This window comes from Panthera leo, chromosome B3, assembly GCF_018350215.1.
Source record: "Panthera leo isolate Ple1 chromosome B3, P.leo_Ple1_pat1.1, whole genome shotgun sequence".
NCBI lineage: Eukaryota > Metazoa > Chordata > Mammalia > Carnivora > Felidae > Panthera > Panthera leo.
Genome location: NC_056684.1, coordinates 71,589,521 through 71,610,989, shown reverse-complemented (window position 1 = coordinate 71,610,989; position 21,469 = coordinate 71,589,521). Strand labels below are relative to the sequence as shown.

The 21,469-nt window shown below is 54.3% G+C and overlaps 1 protein-coding gene across 2 annotated transcripts; it reads right to left on the bottom strand.

Annotated features, from left to right (window-relative positions):
• Window positions 1-277: 277 nt before the first annotated feature.
• Window positions 278-19,221, bottom strand: ARHGEF40 (Rho guanine nucleotide exchange factor 40). Of its 2 annotated transcripts, XM_042942621.1 has the most exons (24): window positions 19,181-19,221; window positions 16,427-16,624; window positions 14,595-15,840; window positions 14,290-14,457; window positions 14,041-14,161; window positions 13,357-13,453; window positions 13,165-13,245; window positions 12,931-13,047; window positions 11,501-11,596; window positions 11,304-11,419; window positions 10,798-10,924; window positions 8,806-8,928; window positions 8,560-8,703; window positions 7,371-7,981; window positions 7,004-7,235; window positions 6,577-6,663; window positions 5,769-5,984; window positions 4,883-5,053; window positions 3,506-3,683; window positions 2,636-2,740; window positions 2,263-2,406; window positions 1,628-1,758; window positions 930-976; window positions 278-681 (listed from the first exon to the last, which is right to left on the bottom strand). In XM_042942621.1, the coding sequence occupies exons 1-23, from the start codon at window positions 19,181-19,183 to the stop codon at window positions 935-937; spliced, it is 4,554 nt and encodes a 1,517-aa protein (XP_042798555.1). In that variant the 5' UTR covers window positions 19,184-19,221; the 3' UTR covers window positions 278-681; window positions 930-934. The 2 variants fall into 2 exon arrangements, with proteins under 2 accessions (XP_042798555.1, XP_042798556.1); XM_042942622.1 differs by lacking the exon at window positions 2,263-2,406.
• Window positions 19,222-21,469: the final 2,248 nt, after the last annotated feature.

Here is a 21,469-nt window from a genome sequence, read left to right as displayed (position 1 = left end):
CGCTGGACTGTGCTGGATCCCAGCTTGACTGTGACCAGCTCAGCCTCAAGAAGTAGGTGCAGTGAGAGGGGAGAAACTTCAAAGGGTGCACTAAGCCTCTAGGCGCCACTGTGAAGAAGCACATTCTCCTACACCCAGGGTCTGTATGGGTACTGGGTACCTCGAAGCCTTGGTTTTATTTTCTGTGTTCTAGTTAGTGGTTGGGGAAGGGGAAGTGCTCAAGTTAGCAGTATCACCTCAACGCAGAGGTCTGCTCTAGCTCTGCTGAGACAAAGTGTGAGTAAATACATTTAATATAACAATAGTATTATAATAACAGTAATTACATGTATAAAGTTTGCAGTTCCCCACCCCACCCTCCTATAATGGTTTGCATAGCTCTGTTTCCTGTGACACCCCAGAATGGAGTCACCAGGAACAACAGCTGACCTGGCAGAGATGAGTGTTCTCAGGGAGAGTCGGGGTGGGATGGGACGAAGGGGAGAACTCAGGCTGACATGGAGCCGTGTCCTGGGAGTATGCAGCAGCCCAGGATGGGGCAGGACTGGATGAGGGATCATACTCCACCTCCGGAGTATGAAGGCAAGCAAGTGTGGTCACTCTGGTTCCTGCAGGAAGGCACTCGGCTGGAGAGCGCTAGAGATAGCAGCAGGGAAACACGCTGGTCCTTGGACCTCCTCTCTGTCCAGGAAGCAGAGGAAAGGAAGCATTCAGTGCCCTTCCAGTCCTCCACTATGTCCCACTGCCATCCCAAACCAAAATGTGCTGAGAGGGAGGCTGGAGCCAAGTTCTCCGTCTTCTCTAGAAGCCAGGAGAGAAGAGGGAGATGGGTTGGGAGAGGGGAGAAGCTGACTTCCAAGCAGCCGGGAGGAGGGCAGCACGTGCAAAAGGGAAGGCATGCTGGATGTAGTGAAGGGGTACGGACTCACCCAGGTCACAGAGGTGTAGTGGGGTCGCTCAGGGCTCGGGCATGACTCTGCAAGGAGAGGAAGTGCAGTGAACTTAAAGGCTAAGGAAACGTCTTTTCTATACTCCTCCCCATCTCCTAAGCCTGCCAATTCACCTCTCTGTCCTCCTCCTCAAAGTTCCTGAATTTTGCTGATTTAATCCAAGTCCAAATGCTGTTGGCATTACCCCCTTTCCATCCACTCCTGCACTATGCTCCTTTTTTTTTTTAAATTAAGTTTACTTTTTTATCAAGTTTACTTATTTATCCTGAGAGAGAGCATGAGTGGGGGAGTGGCAGAGGGAGACAGAGGGAGACAGAGAGATAATCCCAAGCAGGCTCCATGCTGTCAGCACAGAGCCCGACGTGGGGTTCAGTCCCACAAACCACGAGATCATGACCTGAATCGAAGTCAAGAGTCGGACTTTTAACTGACTGAGCCAGCCAGGTGCCCCCTATGCTCTTTACTTAAGATTCCTTTTTACTTCTGACCTTGATGCCTCTCAGCCAAGCCTGTGGGAGAGGAGGAAGGCAGACTGGACAATATATACAAACTGCGCTCTTGCTGGGTGCACAGGCTCATTAGTTCCCCCTGCCCCCGTGGGTTGAATGATCATAATATCCCACCCAGAAAGTGGCTGAAGAGATCACCCCATTCCCAGCCCTAACGCAGGGACTTACCTGCCGGGACAGCCCTAAGATCCCTCCACTGGCCAGAGTGGGAGTGCTGCTCCCAGGGTGGGGGGGTTGCAGGCTGGGGCTGTTTCTTGGTCCTGGGGACACATCTCCAGAAGAGTCAAGTGTTTCTGGGGCTGGAGGGGAAGCTAGGGTGAGAGCAGGGTATAGAACCCCTCTAGATTACCTTAAGCAACCAAGCTGCTCCATCAGGGAAGAAAAAGCTCCATAGCAACAGGAAGCTGTGAGTCACCATAGCAATCCATTTGCAAGAGAACCCCCCTACCAAGAGGCAGGAAATTGTCAGCAGCATCATTAGAGCAACCAGGGAAGAAGCGACAGGAAACTATAAGGATTGCCGTGGTGAACCAGGAGGGTACAACAGGAAGCTGAGCAGTTTCCATAGAAACTCAAGGAGAGCTAGAGAGAGAGGTACAGAGGAAGTGCTTCTTAGCAACAGGCTGCTGTAAGCATTACCCTAGCAACCAGATGGAAAGCTCTTTTAGCAATGGGGAAGCTGTACATAGTTGTCATGGCAACTGGGCTACTTGGCTAGAAAAAGGAATTGCTTAGCAGCAAGCAGCCTGAATATCACCACGATGACCCAGCTGTTGAGAGCCACCCCTTGAGAGGTGCCTCACCCAGGGAAATTTGCTTGACGTCCAGATCCCAGGCCTCCTCCTCGACGCGGGCAGGCAGGGAGCAGGCTCCCGGTGAGAGGCCGGGAAGGGAAGGGCCGGCATGCTCAAAGGATGACACGGCCACGGAAGCCCGGGTGCGGGCGGCTGCAGAGAGGGGGGGTGGTGGTGGGGTGGTGGTGTGGGAAAGCCCTCCCGGCTCTCTGAAGTGACCCTCAGTCTCATAGAGGGCCTCCCAGTCAGTCCCACAATTTCTGGGAGGACATGTCCACTCATTACCCTTCCTTACTTTTCCACCATGCCTCCCCACTGTGCCCTCACTCTCAAGGTCTTGACTTCTGGGGGCCACCCCCCCCCCCAGCACTCTGGCCCTCACCTCTTCCAGTGAGCAAGGCACTCAGCGTCCGCTCCCCAAGGGCTTTGATGTCCAGGAAGGGTTTATTCCCAATGCCCATGGAGACCATCTGCTGCACTCGGAGCTCTAGGGAACAGAGACCCTGTTACCAACCTCCTTCAGCCCCCCTTCGCTCCAAGCCCTAGCACTGGAATGGGAGACACTTCTTTTGCTCCTTGCCAATTCTCATTCATCTGCTATCTCCTGTTACTCTTGCTGTTGACTGTTACTACACGGATGGTGATGGTGGTCCTAGACTTCCTCCTCAGACATCCGTCTCTTGTATCTTATTTGTTGCATTCTGCCTATTTGGCATTCCAGCCACCCACCTTCTCATACTCACCTTCTGCCCTTTATTGTGGACATTAAGAGCAAACCCCTCATTTTTGCATACATTTATAATTTATTAAGTGTATCCATATATATCACCTTATTTAATCGGGCCTATCACACTAAAATGTAGCTGTTACTTTCCATTTTTCAGATGAGTGGAATGAGGTTCAGAGAATTATAAACAAAAATCCAACCAAAAAACCCCAAAAAGAAACACACGTACTGGTCTATGTCACCCAGCAAGTACATTCTGGACCCCAGGTCCAGTGAGCTGTCCCTCATTCCCTTTTGCCCCGCCATTTGCTCTTGCTTTCCTGAAATTGGTAGCTTCCTCTTTCCTTTTGGTACACCTTACACTAATTTCTATGTCAGCAATCTCTCTCAAGTCAGATCTTGAATCATCTCCGAAGTCATTCTTTCTCCATCCCACACCCTGTTTCCCAAGTGGTCTCCACATGCTCTGGCTAACCTGCCATAACCTTGACCCCAAGCACACCCTCCCCTGGCCCTGCCCGGTACCCTTGTTGTGGGCTGCTTGTCTCCACAGCAGCTGGGCAATAGAACTGGTCCACTTGAGTTTGATCTCTGGTGAGGCTGCCTGCAGAGTGTATGCCTCTCGTGCACGCCGCCGCCGAAACCACAACTCAAAGCAGAGGCCACTGTCACCGATGTTTTCTGTTAGCCCCATGTCAGCAGTCTGAGAAAGAGCGGAGGAGAGTGGGTGAAGACAGAGTGAATCCTGGCTAGATGGTACCACATGGAAAAGCACTACACTTAGCTTGGCATCTGGTGGATGTTCAGTAAATGTTTGCTCAACACCTACCATATGCCAAGTGCTCTACATGTAGGCTTCCTAACAACCATAATTTACAGACGGGGAATGCCCAGAGACAGGAAGCAGCTTGCCCAAGGGTTTATCACAGCTTAGCAGAGAAAGAGGGTTCAAACCCATGTCTACATTATTCCGAACCTAGGCTTTTTTCCCTATACTGTACTCGCCCCTAAAGAGCTGGAACGAACGTAGGGGAGGAAAGTTTAGAAACCCTTAGAATCATGCCGCACTGCTTGACCTAGGCCTCTAGGTCTCTTATTTTATTTTATTTTACTTATTTTATTTTATTTTATTTTATTTTAAATATTTATTTTGAGAGAGAGAGAGGGAGGGAGAGAGAGAGAGAGAACATGCATGTGTGGGGGAGGGGAATCTTAAGCAGGCTTCACGTTGTCAGCACAGAGCCTGACGTGGGGCTCCATCCCTCAAACTGTGAGATTGTGACCTGAACTGAAAACAAGAGTCAGATGCTTAACTGACTCAGCCACCCAGACATCCCCTAGAGATTTTGTTTTTAAGTAATCTCTACACCCAACGTGGTGCTTGAACTCACAACCCCAAGATCAAGAGGTGTATGCTCTATTGACTGAGCCAGCCAGGTGCCCCTAGGATTAGAGGTCTCTACTGATGTTTATCTGAATACCAAAGCTGTTTCCTGAAGCAAGGCCTCCCTCATCTTGGGTTCAGTTCTACTCGTTCCATCAACTCAAGCTATAGATATATAGATAGATAGATAGATAATAGAGTCCTCTCTCCTGACCCCCAGGGACCACCCCTAACTCAGAAAACATATATTCTTAATGGGAAAGGTCCTCCTCCATTCTGGGTTAGAATGCCTCGTGAGTGTCCCACATGAATGATAAGGAAAACCCCAATGACAGTAACAGGAGTTTCTATCACTCCCCCAACACCTTAACCTGATGGTTGATTAAGGTCAAAGCCTGTTTTAGATGATGCAGATTCTGAACCTCGGTTGGGGTTGAATGTCCAAAACATCTTGAGTTCTCAAGAAGAGCATGGCTTCTTGTCCCGTCCCTCCAAATCTCCCCTTTCCAGCATTGTACCTTAAAGGCCTGCTTGTAAACAAAGGTCTCTGACCCCCCCTCAGCACCCTTGAGCTTGCTGAACAGGAGGAGATGCTCAAAGAGAAAGACATGGCGAAGGCACTTCTTTCGACCACAGATGACAGTGAAGGGGTCCCGGTGCAGGAGCTGTCCCTGCTCCTTCAGATCTGTCTGGGGAAAGGAAAAGGAAAGATAATTGGCCCTGGAGCCCTTTGAGTATATTTTGTGGGGAGTAAAAATGAGATTTATAGGGCAAGGGGCCTAATGTACTGGTTCTCAGGCTGAGTTAGGAAATCAGTGAGGGCCTTGACCTAGAATCCATCCATGGTCACCATGCACAGCGCACCTGGCCTAGTAACATAGCCCTGCCTTTCAAGACAGAAGGTACGCTGTATACTAGGGTTATAGCCTCCCCCTCCCATAGTGTGGTTACAGGGTTATAGTGGGGAAATCTTTGAACGTTGGGGATAAAGCACCATTCTGACCCAGGAAGAGAATCAGCAAAGAATTGAAGGGGAAAGAGGTCTATCCTAGAGGAGGCAGGTTCCCTACCTGTTCTGGAACTTCTGGGCTAGAAAGAAACGAGGTAGGGGAGAATAAGGTATATGTTGGGTGTTGAGGAAGAACAGAGTAGGTAAGGAAAGAGAAGAATTGGGAATGGAACAGGAAAGCACATGGGATGTCAGGCAGGACATAGCTTCTTTATTTATAGATGAGGACACCGAGGCCCAGTGAAGTTCAGTGACTTGACCAAGGCCATCTAGCTGATTAGGAATTAGAGCCTGGGCCCTCTGACCTTGAGTCTAGTTCTCTTGTCACCAGCCACACTGCATCTAAGGCCACAAGGCTAGACCGTTTGAACTGGAGTGATGAGCCATGGCCTTACCTCGCAGCCACGTACTGCCTCCACGGCCAGCAGGTCTCTGCCACGGGTCTCCTGTTCCCGGAGCAGCTGCACGGCAGCCCCAAGAGCCTGGCGCTCAGAACTCAGTTCAGGCCCAGCTTCCCTTAGGAGCTCCTCCAGGAGCCGCCCATACCGAGCGAGCTGCTCCAGGGGCTGCTGCAGGGCGCGGGGCAGGTAAGGGCCACTCTCTGTGGAGCCCTAGTTGGGGAGGAGACAGACAGGGATGAGGAGGGTGGGGGCTGGAGCTGGTGGGGGCTGAGTTCTGTAGGGAAGGTGGATAGTAGTCCAGGCTTTCAGGGGTAGATTAAGCCCAGATACAGCCAAAGGTAAGATGAAAACTTTCTCCAGGAAGAAAGCAGGTAGGGGGCCTGCAGGAGAGTCAATCATCCTCTATCTTGAAGGAGAATGAAAGAGGAACACAAATTATCCCTTACAGTCTCTGGCTTTTAACTTTTGACATCACTTTCGTATCTTTCGATGTAAAGTCTTTTGATCCTCAGAGCACTCTGTGAGTTAGACAGAGTGTATATTGCATCCATTGACCAGATGCAGAAACAGAGACCCAGAGGAAATCAAGAGTCTTGCCCAAAGTCCCTCAGGATAAAAATGCATGCTCACTTGGCTTCCAGGCCGGTGTTTGTCCCACCCTCAGCAATTCTGGGAGATTATTAGTAGGTGATGTTCCTGGGCACATCCAGGAAAACTTTCTTTCCCTGAGAGACTTTGAGGGTGGCACGTTTTGGGTACTCCTGACCCCTCTCCTTCTCATGAGGGTTGGAGCAAAGGTTACCTTGGTTGGGGGGCCAAGTGCAGCCAAACCATTCTCCAGTTTGTGTCGGTGCTTCACATACTGGGCATAAAGGCTGAACTGGTCCCCCTGTGCCAGAAGAGAAGAGACAAGCCATTATCTGGTGAGAGACAAGCCTCTCCTTTTCCTCCTCCCCATCCTCACTACAACGCAGAGGAGAGATGGGCCACTGGGTCTGCCTAGGAAACGACCGGCTTCCATGTAGTGAGTGAAGGCCAGGCAGCACTCGAGGACAGGGACACAGGCTAAGGAGATCCAGAGGGGCCCAGAGAACAGGACTGGGCCCCAGAGTCTTGGACCACATACTTTGGGAGGTGGCGGGGAATGGATACTGAGAAGGAGGGACAAGTGGATGGGGCTGAAGCATGAGAAGGGAGAGGACCTGGAAGAAGTTTGAGGGGTCACTCACGTGGCGAAGAAAGCAGGCCCCAATGCGCAGGGGGTGGGTGGCGCAGCCCTGAAGCTCCCGTAAAAAATGTGTCCGGTGGAAGCTGCGAAGCCTCTCCCGCGTACTCAGGGCGGCAGCCCAGGCGCCCCTCAGTTCAGGAGTCAGCTCAGGCCCAGGTGGCACTGGCTCACTCAACGTGGCCACGTACTCTTGCTCACAGGCAATCAGCTCAGACACCAGACGCTGCTGGGCGCTGCAGGAGCAACAGGAAGTAGTGTCAGAGGAGATGGGGGCACGGGAGGGAGTCACCACCTCCAACAACTTCGTAGTCTTTTCCTGCTGGGCCGTTGGGCCTGCCTCTTGGGCACTGATTGGCCTGGGCTCTCACCTGATGCTTCGCTTGCGCTCCATCCGGGGGGTGCCTACTCCCCAGGGCCCGTCTGGACCTCCAGCTCGGCCCAGCAGCACATGTTCCCGGGGTGAGCACGTCCTGTCAACCACCTCAGTACTGGTGACTTCTAGGCCTCGGATCAGCACGGTCCTTGGAGGCCTGCCCTCTGCCTCTGGAGCCAAGTCAGGGCCCTCCTCTTCACAGTCCTCCCCACAGGGCGCCAGGGAGCAATGGGATGGGGCTGCACGTGGCCCAGGGCTGCTGGGGAGCAGCAGGGAGCTAAGGCTGGGCGAGGGGCTGTGGGGGCCCCGGGAGGCCCCTCCGCTGCTAGTGCTGTCTGCCCGTCGTCGCCGGTGGCCCTGTGGACTCGCCTCCTCTCCCAGGTGTTGCTGAATCCTCCTTTCCAGCTCTTGGCAGCGGGCCCGGCAGCGGCCCCATTCTCGCAGGGCTGCAGGGCTGCCCAGGTCCAAGGCCAGGGCCCGCATCTCCTGGAAGGTGCCGGCGCTCGGCTCCGGGGCCCGCCGCAGGGCCAGGGCTGCCAGCACTGCCTCCCGACCCGGTCCCGCTCCTGCCAGCCGAGCAGAACCTTCATTCACCCATTCATGTGCCTGCCAGGCCAAAGCGGGTGGTCGGGAATGGGGAGAGAAAGAGTGAGGTTATGTGCCACTCACACATGCTGCCCAATGACAGCTCCTGTCCTCTTTTGCCGCTGGCTTCCCAGTGCCCGTCACCCTCTTAGTCCTCTGAGAGTCGCTCTGAGAGAGGGATGTCATTATCATCCCCATTCTAAAGATGCAGACTTGAGAACTCAGAGACACTTCAAGATCTGTGCAACATCTTCACTATCCCAGCACCACTGCCTAACCGTGTCACTCCAAGCTGGTACAGAGACAAAGGGGCCTGGATGTGAGAAGAGCCAATACTTACCCCGTGTTTATCAGTGGCAGGCTCTGTACTAAGTGCTTTTATATATTACCTATGTCATCCTCACAGCAGCCCTGTGAGGTGGGTGCCTATGGAGGCATGCTCAAGTTTAGAAACTTGTCCCAGATCACTCAGCAAGTAAGTGGCAGAGCCAAGAATCAAAGGAGATGGTCTCCTGAGTCCCTGCTTTTAGCTACTACCTGATCAGCTTCTCCATGCAGAAGGCAGGCAATGGTGGGCCCAGAAGAGGATCTGCACACACCTGCTGGAAGAAGCGCTGTAGCCGCAGGGCCCGATGGAGGCCACTCTCAACCTGCTCCAGCCGCTGTTCAAAGACATCCAGAACCTTCTGGGAGGTGGTGTCCTCCTCCAGGGCCAAGGCCTCCCGGGCCTGGGCCAGGCGCTCCTGAAGAAGGAAGGCTGAACTCAGACCCCGTCCTCAGGCCTAGTCAGTCTGCCCCTCCTTCCCCGCGTGCTTCTCCTCACCTGCCCCTCTCCCCCTTCTCACCTGAACCTCAGTGCTGAAAGCCCGGAACTGTAGCTCTGTCTCTTGCAGGGCAGACAGGGAGTCCCCAGGCACAGCAAAGCTTGCCAGCTGCTCCTCCCCAGGGCCTGAGAGCCACTGTAGCACCTAAGACAGACAAGGGGGCACAGAAGGGCCGTGAGGGAGAAGGAGGCCATGTGGTGGGAAGGAGAGCTGAAATCCAGCTCCAACCCCACCACCCTAATCCACGGACCCTTGGGTAAACCATTTCATATCAGCTGTAGTGTGGGAACGGTAACATTGGTTGGTAGTAGTTCCCACAAAGCTCTAGTGAGAGATCATTTGTAAAGCACAAGAAGAAGGGGAAGCTGGGCTGGCAGGGAGCACTGAGGGAGGAGGATGAGGGCTCCAGGGCTCTGTCTGCAGGTGACATAGATAAAGCTGGTGTGGGCCTGAGGTGGATGAGGATCCTCTGGATAATGGAGGGGGCTGGGAGAAATTTCACATTCACTGAGTCCAACGACAAGTGGGCAGGGGTCCCAGGGGCCTGGCTTGGAGAGACAAGACAGTGCGCGCACGTGTGTGTGTGTGTGTCAATGTGGGTGCGTGTGTCCACCTCTAGCTGCCTATTATGGCGATCTAAGGACTCTCATATTAGTTCTGGAATATTTAACCAAAAAGGGATGGTAATATTTTCTTCTGAAGAAAGGCTGGAAGCTGGCATAGGACAGCCTGAGGAGAAGTCTGAGGATGTTCCTAATAATTAGAGCCCAACCATAAACACTTCTCTGTCCTTTGCTGAATTCATTTGGTCATCCCAACATCCTTGAGAGGTCAGTGTCATTATCATCCCCATTCTAAAATTTTTTTTTTTTCAACGTTTTTTATTTATTTTTGGGACAGAGAGAGACAGACAGAGCATGAACGGGGGAGGGGCAGAGAGAGGGAGACACAGAATCGGAAACAGGCTCCAGGCTCTGAGCCATCAGCCCAGAGCCCGACGCGGGGCTCGAACTCACGGACCGCGAGATCGTGACCTGGCTGAAGTCGGACGCTTAACCGACTGTGCCACCCAGGCGCCCCTATCATCCCCATTCTAAAGATGCAGACTTGAGAACTCAGAGACACTTCAAGATCTGTGCAACATCTCATTCCTAACAGAGCTAGAACTCAAGCTGGGAACTTTAGACTCCAAATCCTGCGTGCTAACGGTTTTGAAATGGGGAAAACAGCTAACAAGCAAGCAAACAAACAGTAAGAGATACCACCCTTTGGATACTGGGATGGAGGAAGGCACTATGTGGAAACCCCAGAAAACAGAAAGCCCTGTCCCCCACTTTGACATTGACCCTGCGATGACTCTTCCCCTGATGCCCACATGCAGGTCCATGAGGTGTTCACTCACCATGCCTGGGGCTCTGAGGGAACAATCAGATTGCAAACCACCCCCATACCCTACATGGTAGAATGATCCCTGTGGGGCTCTTAACCCCAGGAGAATAATGAAGGTTCAGAAAAGCCAGCCTTATCCCTGAATCTTCCCCACATAAGAGGCCTTAGCATCTTCCATTGCCCTCTCCTTCCAAAGTGGAGGAAGCTGGGACCTTACCAGCCTCAGGTTTGGGGAAGACATTGTATAAAGAGTTGAGGGAGCTTGGGTAGAAGTGTAGTTAAAGAGCTGGTACCAAGAGACATTTATTATTTTAAGCTAATAGGCACGCTAGAGTCAATCAGCTCTTCCCAGAATCCCCTAGGGCACCCAAGCATCTCACAGTCTCTAAGGATTCTTGATCAAAGATCAACAGTGGGGCGGGGGAGATCTGGCTTCTCTTCTTTGCTGGTCCTTAGATGCTATCTCTCCCTTGTTGAATCTCACACTGACCAGACCATCCTCCAGGGTGGGGTGAGAAGAAGGAGGTTAGGAGAACACTATCAACCATAAATGTCAGCAGAAAAGGGAGTGCTGGAGGCCAGGCTCCCGGGCCAAGTAAGAGAGGTCTGGGGGTCCAGGCCCACCTGCTGGAGTCGGTGTAGACGCTGCCGCCGCTCCTGCTCTTGTACATGCAGGTTGGAGAGGCGCACAAGCTGGTGAATGGCTTCGTCCACCTCCTGGTACAGTGTAGCGGGGCCAGGGCCCTCCAGCCTGGGGAAAGAGAGGGGCAGAATGAACTATTGCCCTTATCAACCCTTCCCTGCCCCCACCCCATTCCATCCTTGCATCTTAGTATGAGATGTAGCACAGCATCGTGGGTCAGAGTACAAGCCTGGATTTGAATCCTGACTGAATTACTGACTAATCTTGGCCAAGGCATTTAACATTTCTCATCCTCCAAATCTGTCTGTAATCATAACTAGCACCTAGGGATGTAATGTGAAAATTATAATAAGTGGAAATGCATACTCTCCTGTCCAGATACCTGCTCAGTAAGAATTATCTGGCAGCTAAGGTTTATTGACAGCTCTCTGCTGTGTCTCCACACCCCCATGTCCACCCGCCCACCCCCTCCCATCCCCCCTCATACTTGCTGCTATGGGTGGAGCGCAGCCTCATCAGGATGGCTCCCCCATCCCTCTGCAGCTCCGTCAGTCGGGGATCTGCCAGCACCTTCTGTAGGGGCTCAAGCATTCCTACAGCCTCCTGGGGGCAAGGAGCAGTTGAATGTTGGCGTTCCACTAGAGAGCCCCCATCCCAACCCTTTTGTCCCATCTCGTTTCCTACCTCTCCTTCTGGCTCTGTGGCTCCCTCCAGCTCCTCAATGGCTTGCCGCACAGAGCACAGCACACCTTGACACAGGAGGCACAGCCTTGCCACTTCCTGAAACACACACACAGGGATGGAGGTGGGGCAGTCCCAGAGACTCTTACAGAGACAATGCTCAGTTAGTTTCTGACTTTGTTGTTTACTAACTGTACGACATTAAGCAGGTCCAGAAACCTCCCTGAACCTCAGTTTCCTCAACTGTAAAGTGAGGAGAAGACACACAGGATTTTGCGAGGTTTAAAGAGATGATGCTAAGTAAGCACTTAGCATGGGACTGGTACAGCATACAGCTTAGTAAATGTAAGTCTCCTTTTCCTCTATGTGCGCTAGGTGTTCACCCTATAAAATGCTCCTCTCTGCCTGTTCAGACTGACATCCCCTTTGATGCATAGTTTAGAGACCATGTTACAAACCCTCTTTCATACTTAGCTCAGATCATGTTCACCTGTCTTTTCTTGAATGTTCACAGCACTTAGATTCACAGAATCAGAGATTATATCACAATTGCTCTATTTTTTTGTTGAAGACCCTGAGGCCTGGATGTTGGTGCAGGGAATAAGTGCAGAAAGGGTACCATCTCTGGAAGTGGGGTACAGTAGTTTGTCCTAGGTCACATGGAACTAGAACCAGACTTCATGACTGTCAGCTCGTTCCAGAACCTCAGTAAAACTACCTTACACTCTTCTCCAATAGCTTCTTACTTATGTCCCACCAAAAATCATATGCTGCTTGATATCACATTAAGAACCTGTTTAACAGGGGTGTCTGACTGGCTCATTCGGTTAAACATCCGACTTCAGCTCAGGTCACGATCTCATGGTTCATGGGTTCGAGCCCCGCATCAGGCTCTATGCCGACAGCTCAGAGCCTAGAGCCTGCTTCAGATTCTGTGTTTCCCTCTCTCTCTGCCCTTCTCCCTCTCAAAAATAAATAAACATTAAAAAAAAAAAAGAACATTTAACATATTCCTCTCATCTCCCCGATAGCCCATGGTACATGCTTAATACTGTGATCATGGGTTGTGAGCCATAAATTCTTATTGAATTGAGGGGCCTCTGGGTAGCTCAGTTGGTAAGTGTCCGACTCTTGATTTCAGCTCAGGTCATGATCTCACAGTCTGTGAATTGGGCTCTGTGCAGACAGCACAGAGCCTGCTTGGGATCCTCTGTCTCCCCCTCTCTTTCTGCCCCTCTGCGCTCACATACTCTCTCTCTCTCTCTCTCAAAAATAAACAAACATTAAAAAAAACCTTATTGAATTGAATGGAAAGGAAATCACTTTTTCTCAACCCCATGGTCATGTCTCAGATCCGCCCTCTCTCTCCCAGAATTTTCTGAGCTGGGTCATTCCTGGCTCCCAGTGTCCTGGGTAGGGGTGGTGAAGCTTACCTGGTGTGTCTCTACCCAGTAGCTGGGCGAGGGTTCCCTGTGACCTCCCAAGTCCCATGGCAGCTCCTCTGGCTTGGCCACTCTTTTCAGATCACTTTCTGACACCAACTCAGCGCCCTGTAGACATGTGAAGGCAGGGGATTCTGGCCTGGCCACCCAGGGGTTCAGGGACCAGCCTGGGGCTCTTCTCTCTCCACTATTAAGGGGGACTGGCTGGGAGTGAGGAGCTCAAACCTGAAGTCCATAGAATTCAGTCAGAGGGTCATCATGAGTGAGAAGCAGCAGACGCTGAATGAGAGGAGGGTCTCCTGAGTCCTAAGGGCAAAGAAGAATAGCCCTAAACTGCGGGCAACTGGGTGCCATTCCAGGCTACCGGGGAAGGGTTATGGTCAGGAGAAATACCTGTGTCAAGGGGTGGTTGGTTACCTGAAGTTGACTTAGAACAGGAATGAGTGCTGGAGGCAGTGGGGGTGCCTTTCGAAGGTCCAACAGGATGGACAGCCCCAATATCTGGAGATCAGGCCTGTGGGGGCAGAAGAGCCAAGGAGGCAGTGTGTATGCACCTGTGTGTGTATTGAGGGGATAGTGGCCCAGGGTCTGGCTTTACTGTTACTAGTTCTCAGGAGAAGTTAGTTCCTGGTACTTTTGGGAAGCAATGGGCAAAAGGCCAAAGTGTGAGTTTGTGTCCAAGAGGCAGTGATCTAGCATTCAGGAGTCTGTATTCACATGGCTACTAAATCATAGGATCATGGTCTGAAAAATTAGGACTTCTATGCTCTGGAAGGGTGTGAACTCAATTTCAGTCCATAGCATGATGCCTACTAGGTTCTTGGGGCTTAGTAAATAGTTGTTGAGTGAGTAAATCAATACCCCAATAATCTAGGTAGTGCCTTAGGGTATTGAAAGTCAGCAATGTTGACTTTGAGGATTGATGAAGATATCCTGGAGGTTAGAGGTCAACAAGGTCAGCAGTCAATGACTTAAAAATGTGACGGGTGAGGAACTAGGTATCCTAGACGTCAAGAAGTCAGTGTTCTGAGAAGAAAGGGGGCCAGGGTCCTCATGACCAGGAGGTTAATGTCCAGGGTGCCGCTGCTGGGCCTCAGTTACCTGAGCAATGAGTGGAGGTAATGAAGAGCAGTGCTCAGCATGTCTCGAGAGGGTGGGGGTTCTTCAGGAGGGCATGGTGGGGTAATGGTCAGCAGAGCTCGCCCACTCTGGTCCATCCCTCCTGAGGACACAAAATGGACAGTATGTCCTGGCTGGGGGCAGGCCTTGGCTGCCTCCCAACCACCCTGCCTCCCTCGACAGCCCACCCTGGTTGCTTCTCTTTCCCTCCTAACACTGATGCCCACTGACCAGTCAGGACAAGGAATCCAGATGCCATCAAGTCCCAAGCTACATCCGGGTCATCAGAGATGGAGACTGGAGAGGCCTCTTCTGGGACACTGTCCCCTTTCATTTCCTGCACAGCCTCCAAGGGTGGTGTTGGTGGGTCTGATGGAAGCCCTTCTGGACCTGTGGGTCCTGCACAGACACAAGCAGAGCTGCTGGGCCTGAGGTGGGGAGGGTTCTGGCTGTCAGGTTCCCAGCTCCTCCTCTAGCCCCCTCCCTTGGCCCAATCTATGCTGACCCTTGCCTTACCAGCTCTGGTGCCATCTCACCTGCTATGCATACTAGGCTGGGGCCCTCCTGCTCCTTCTTTCTGGCCGTCTCTTCTATAGGTCCACAGGCTTCTGGGGGCCGAGACTCTTTTTTGTCTGCTGGTCCGAGCTCCTCTTTCAGCTCAGACTCTGGCTTCTCTGAGCCTTTGTGCTCCTCCTCAACCGGGTTGCATCCTGGAAGCTCCTGCTCATTTGGCGGGGGCAGACTGACATGGACTTCCTGGTGGCTGGACTCTTCCTTGTCCCCAAGGCTCAGTGGAGCACTGTCCCCTCCTCGGCTAAGAGCCCCTCTGCCTGCAGCACGTTTCTTTCTCCTGTTTCCTTTGCCTGTTCTCCGAGGGGTGCCGGGTGGTCCTTCAGCCCCCTGGCCTGCCCCTCCCCCAACCTCCCCTGGCCTCAGGGGGCAAGATTCAGAGGATTCCCCCAATGTTTCTGCTGGAGACTCAGATACCTCTAGGGCTGTCGCTTCTGGGAGAGCCTCAGCTCCAGGGGGAGACCCGGGGGAGGCTCCAGTGCTGCTTCCCTCACCAGGTGGGCGTGCCCCATCCTGGTCCCGGGCCCCCAGACCCTTCTGGTGCATCCAGGCCCGGTGTCTCCTGTGCCGGCCCTTTCCTCCAGCACCCTTTCGGGTGGGTACCGTCCGGGTCCTGGAGAGGCCCGAGGAGCCCTCAGCATCTGTGGGGCTCCCCCTTGCAGGCAGTGTCACTTCCAGCAGCTCCACGTACTCGCCCTCGGGTCCTTCAGCGGGGGCATTGTGCCCATCCCCAGGACTCCGGGTGCCCAGGGCCTCCTCAGGGAGTGGAGGGCTGGGGAGCCCTGGGGGTCCAGAGGGCAGCTCGGGGGGCAGTGTGCTTGGCCGATGTCCAACCATGAGGCCTCCTTTGTGCACAAATCGTGGGCAGATGAGCTCTGCCCAGGGCAGCCGCTGAATGCCAGAGGGCGCAGATAGTAGGCAAGTACTGAGGCGACCTGTTGGCCGGTCCTTATTGATGCCTTGCAGCCACTCAGGTGTGAATAGGTAGGCACAGGCCTCATTGGGCACAGGCAACTCCTGTACCCGCCCGCCCCCTGGGGCCAGGCACTTGAGTGCCAGGCGGGGTGCTTGGGCTGCTGAGGGCACCACTTGCAGGTAGAAGTCTCCTGGACGTAGCAGCTGCCAGGGCAGGGCTGCGAGCTGCACCACCACCTGCTCGTGCAGGCAGAGGGGCCAGCCCTCATGGAAGAAGAGGAAACCGCTGTACTGGGCCTGGGGAGAGAGGTGGGACTGCGCTCAGGCCCCCGCTGATGAAGCCAGCAGGAGAAGGCAGTTAGAATGGGACCACCCTAGGCAGGGCTGGCCTTTGGCCTGATAGGTCACAATCCCAGGGGAGCTGGAGGGATGTTCATGTAGCAGAGGAGGATTGGGACTGTTCAGTTTTCTGGTAGTAGGAAGCTTCTCTAGCAAACAAGTTCCATGCGTGGGAGGGTAACAACTGAGTCATTACATATGGTATGGTCAGCAGATGCCATTGTCTTAGAGGGATCAGAGACTCCTAGGAGTCTTAGGAGTCTTTATATCAGCAGAAGTGAAGGATCTCTGTTGAGTCCTGTTTGGGGGAGTTAGTATCTTGAGAAATCCATATGAGGGGGGAAATGTCTGGAATTGGGTCTGATGGGACTGTGGGAGTTGATATTTTTTTTAGGGGTCAATATTTGGGGAAGATGAGTGTCTGTGTGCGTTAGTATCTTAGTGGCCTGTGCCTCTGGGGGCCATCAGTGTTGGGAGCTGGCGTAGGTGGAAATTAGTCTGGCTAGTCTCTCAGGCGAGACAGTGGGTCTTAGGGGCCACTCACACAGGCTTCCTGCTGGACCTTGGCAAGCAGGTGCTTGGCGGGCACCAGGAAGTCCAGCGTGTACCTCAGCGCATCCTCCCGATAAGTCCTCTCCACCACCTGGAACACCTGGCCCAACAGTGTGGGGGCCGTTGCCTCGAAGGGCGGGTACAGGGCGGCCAGCGTGCTCTGCACACAGTCCTCCACTGGCTCGGGCTCCTGGGAGAGATAAGACGGGCTGCAGATCCCTGGAGAGCATGGCTCCTGGTATGGGGCTGGGAGTGACTCCCAGGGGCCACCTCATGCACATTATGTGCTCAGAGAGGACACTCAGGAAATGGTGGCTGAATGAGCCTGGGATGGCCCCGGTGGAACTGGATCAGTCAGAGTGCATAGGACTAGTGGTGTATTCCACACTGGAGCTCTGAGACGTTGGCTTTGGAGGGCCAGGGAGAATTTTTGGTGAATGTCTCTGATCTCAGGGCCATTCCTGGTTCTTGAGTTGGGACAATTGATTGCATAGGGACTCCTCAGGGAGAGACAGGCCTCTGGGCCACCAGAAGATTCAGTGATGGCTGAGAGAGTTCTGAAGGGTGGAGAGCTTTCGCACAGCCATCCTATAAGCCCCTCCTCACAGGGTCTACCATCTGGGGAGCTCCATCTCAAGTGGAGGTGCCACCATCCATGAACAATCATCTCCTAGAGATGGTCATTGGGTGGGAAGAAGGAGGACTAAAGGGCTGTCTGTGGCGTCTTTCTAGCAACCTCTTCCCTCTCAGAGTGGCTCTAAAGGAATCACCCACTTCCCCACATGGGGGATTGGGTTACAAAGAACGGGGTGGGTACAGCTGAAAGAGGAAATAGTCACAAAAGGGACATGTGGGGAAGGGAGGAGGCTTCGATGTTATGTATTTTCTGATTCCAGTAGGACCTCTCCACCAACTCCACCTGTAGCCACTGTCTCAAAAGACTCAGCCCTGCTTTCTCTAAATTTGCCTCCCTAGGTGAATCAATGGGTATCTTTCTCCAATGTGTACCCTAAACAACCACTCCTCAGGCTAAATTCCTTTGCATACTAATTTCTCTTTCAAGATGGCTTTGAAGTTCTTTGTATCAGATTTGTTCGCTCTAAGTGGGCAAGGGGATGCTCACTGCCGTGTTCATCTAGTTCTTTATGACCACCCTCCCCCAGTTTTGTCTTTGCCCTGCAGACAAAACTGCATATTTTACCAATTGCCCATCTGTCCTGACCCTCTGAGAAGCTAGGGCAGCCACTCCGGAGTCGGACATTCAGTGCGTCAGCGCGGAGACCCAGCCCCAAGGTGTGTGGGCGAGCAGACAGACCCCTCAGTGTTCCGGGGACCCCGCTAGCGGCTAGCGCAAAGAGGGGCGGGGGGAGGTGGGAGGAAGGGAGAGTGGAGAGTGGCGGGGTGAGGCAAAGTGGGCTGTCCGATCGGAGGCCAGGAGGGGGTAGCTAGAGCTGGAGCAGCGAGGCAGCTGCAACCCATTAGGGGCGGTGAGCTCATGGCTGAGCTAGAGTCTCAGCCACAGGAAACTGCAGCGGCAGGAGGGGAGGAGGGGTCTGGGGTGGGAGGCGGCGGGCAGGAGCACAGAGACCGGGCCTCCAGTCGGCCAGGACCAAAAAGGAGACCAGAGAGACTGAGTCAGCTCTCCCTGGCCCAGTTCCTCTTTTTTCTTGCTCCAGCCTCCCTGCCAGGGGGTGCCCTTCCTTCTGTAGAGAAGCAGCCCCGGTAGTGCTCCTCCCCCCACCTCCTTGCAGTGAGCGCCCCCTGGCAGGGCCTCCCCCCTCCTCCACTCTTGCAGTGAGCGCCCCTGTAGCCTTGTACCTCCCACCCCCCTGCAGTGGAGTGGGCGCTCTCTCTGGCAGTGCTCACTACTTGGAATGATTCTTCAGAGAGAACTTCTGGAGTGAAAGTTCCCAGAATAGTGTCCACTCCTGTTGGTAGGGGCTCCCCCTTAATAGTGCCACCCTGCTTCCTGTGTCCTAAGTTGCTGCTGCCAGAGTCTCCTACCTCCTGCGGGGAGCTCCCGCTGGTGCTCCCTCCCCTCTGCAGCTGAGGACTCTAAGACAGTGCTTCTGTTCCCTGCAGCAAGAGCCCTGGGGCACTCTCCCCAGACCCCCCCATCTCTTGTCTGCTCTGGCAGCGTCACGCCCCCTCCCCACTCTGTCCACTATCTTGAAGCAACCCGTCTTTCTCCACGGGAATTTCCCTCTTTGGCCACGTCCCTGGCCCCAGCCCAGCCACAGCTGTGGCCAGTCCCCCAGGGCCGGATGGGTGGGCCCAGCTCACCGGGCTGGGGACTGGGATGGAAAATGGTGGTTCCAGGCAGGTCAGTTCTCATGACCCGAGGCCGGGCCCCTTCCAGGGCCACTGCAGCACCAACCCGCAGGGGTCTCCCGCGGGTAAGGAGCTGGGACCCGGAGGGGGAGGGAAGATCCTGCAAAGGAAGGCACAGGTCGGGACAGAGGAGGGCGGGGGGAGGCGTGTGGACTGGGGGAGCGACCAAAGGGACGATGGGGGAGGGGGCGGAGAAGAAGGGAAGAAAGAGAGTGAGAGCAATACCCGGTGGGGACAGAGCCAGACAGTGGGGCAGACAGACCAAAGAAAAGAAGGGGGGGATGGGCGGGAGGAGAGTCCCAGAAGCGCTCGACAGACCAAGGCAGGCGCTGGAGGCACTGGGCTGGGGGCTGGCGGCCCCGAGCGGGCTGCGCTAAGGCAGAGGGGGACACCGGGGCTGCGACGCCGGACTCACCATGGCTCGGCGCGGGGCCGCGTCCGACGCTCGGGCGGGCGGGGCCGGGCGCGCCGCCGCCTCCCTCCCGCCGCTCGCGTCTCGCCGGGTCTGGCTGGGGGACAGCTCCGGCCGCGGTGGCGGATCGGCCCGCCCGGGCTCCCAGGCCGCGGGGCCCCGCCAGGGAGGGCCGAGACGGCCGCCCCTCCCCGCCCCGCCTTTCAGTGCCCGCCTCCGCCTCCGCGCCGGACCCCCTGCCGGGACTCCTTCTCCCGCGCGGAGCCTCTCCGCTGCTTCCCCGACGCCCCAGCAGATCTGCCTCCCTCTCCCGCAACGCGCTTCCTCCTCCGCCCCGCCCTCCAGTGGGCAGCCCCGACCCTGGCCCTCGGACGCCCGCCTTGGCAAGGATGCCCCTCTTTTGCCGCCGCCGCCTCGCTCCCTGCGGGATCAGTTTAGCTTCCGCAAGGGACACTCCAGAGGGTGGGGCGTGCGTGAATTTTCTGGGGTACCTAGCCTAGGACTGGGGTCCTTTGGCGGCCGGCGCCTCCCGTCTGTAACTCGCCCGGGAACCTGTACTCCCCGTGGTTGCCAGACTTCGGCAGCACCTGGAGCTCGGAAAAGACCCCCAGGCCCCTGCCGACTCTGGTGGAGCTGAGGGCAGGGAAATCAGGGGATTCCTTCCACCCTCCAGGGGCTTGCCCGCCCTCTTTCCCTCCCATCTCCTTCGGCCTCGAGCCTTCTGGCTCCGACAATGGGCTCCTCTGTGCGGCCAGGGGAGGGCGGAGGCGGGGGGATAGGCGGAATTAGGGAGCTGGGAAGGCTTGGGGTGGGGGGTGGGGGTGAACATCGTGACGGAAGGGGAGCAGGGTCTTCGGATCAAATCCTCCTGCAGGGGTGTGCACTTTGGCAGACGTTTTCTGAATTCTTTTCTCCCTGCCCCTTCCCCTCTGCATCATGTCTCTCCATTTTCGGCTGGCGGAGGGAAGGCATCAGACACCCCGCCCCTCTCCCCGAGGCAGATCCCATGATTCGAAAGACCCTTCCTTCTTATGGGGTGGCGATACAAGTCTCCCAAGGTCGCTAGGGCTCAAGGCGGTGAGGATGGTTATCTGGCGCAGCAAAGAGGAGTAGTCTAGTTAAGAAAGTTCTAGTCTCACCCATCCTCCACTGCATCTGGATGTGAAATGAAGCCCCTGCGAGGGTTTCCCAGGAGAGCAGGGGAGGCTTAGGCATAGACGGGAGATGCTTTTGTTCCTCCTGCGAGCGGGCAAAGGGAAGCCCTGTAGGGGGTGGGGGTGGGGGTGGCACTTCCCAAGGGTGGACGTTTGAGAGGCGATCGGAAAGCTAAATAGTCCCCAGAGAGGGGCGTGAAGGCATGTGCCACTGCGGGTGGGGGCTGACGTTTGGAAAACGTCCTGCCAGTGGGTGCAGCACCTGTGAGGCCAGGAGGCTGGAGCCTCTGGGCAGTGGTTGGAACCGCTGGAGAGGAGGGCGTCACCTAGGTGATGAGCTCTTCTTTCACTACCTCTGAAAGCTAAACTCCATCCTTTCTCCACTCCACTAGGTCTGGAAAAGAAGAGAAATTGTTGATTCTTCTTGGAGACAAGAAGATCCCTCTGCTCCATGGTGTCAAAGAAAAAAAAAAAATCGAGGGCAAGCAAACTTTAGTGATAATGTTCCCAGCAGAGTTAGAGGTAGGGAGCTGGAGTTCATTTCCACCACTGAATTATGGGCCCTGAAGTCAAGGAGACTCTGGCTTCCTTGTCATTACTGCTGGGGAACTGGGAGAGTGAGATTTTGCTACCCCCTGGTGTCCACTTTATAAATGCTGCCCAGTAGCTGGTTACAGAGGCCAATACTTAGGAAACTTTTGTAGAGAATATATTATGAACCTTATTCACTTGCTTCAAATCCAACGGACCCATTTCCAGTGTTGGGAAAGAGTCTGAACTTTCCCTTACCGGGTCTTACCTTCCTTATACTCAAGCAGTTGTCTGGGAAACATTTGGTAGAATCCAAGTTTCCCACAATTAGGAAGTGGACATAAATTGAGCTGGCTCTGGGAGTTCATGCACTCCTGGAAAAAAAAAAAAAAGGGTGGATCATTTTTTTCTATGGAAAAAGGGGAGCCATTGAAATTTTTTGAGCCTGCAGGGTGATGGAGTTTAGTTGCAAGGTCTGGGATCCAGTTACTCCTTTCCAGAATTTTTTTTTTCTTTTTAGTGTTTATTTCTGAGAGAAAGAGAGAGAGAGACAGATCGCGAATAGGGGAGGGGCAGAGAGAGATGGAGACACAGAATCCAAAGCAGG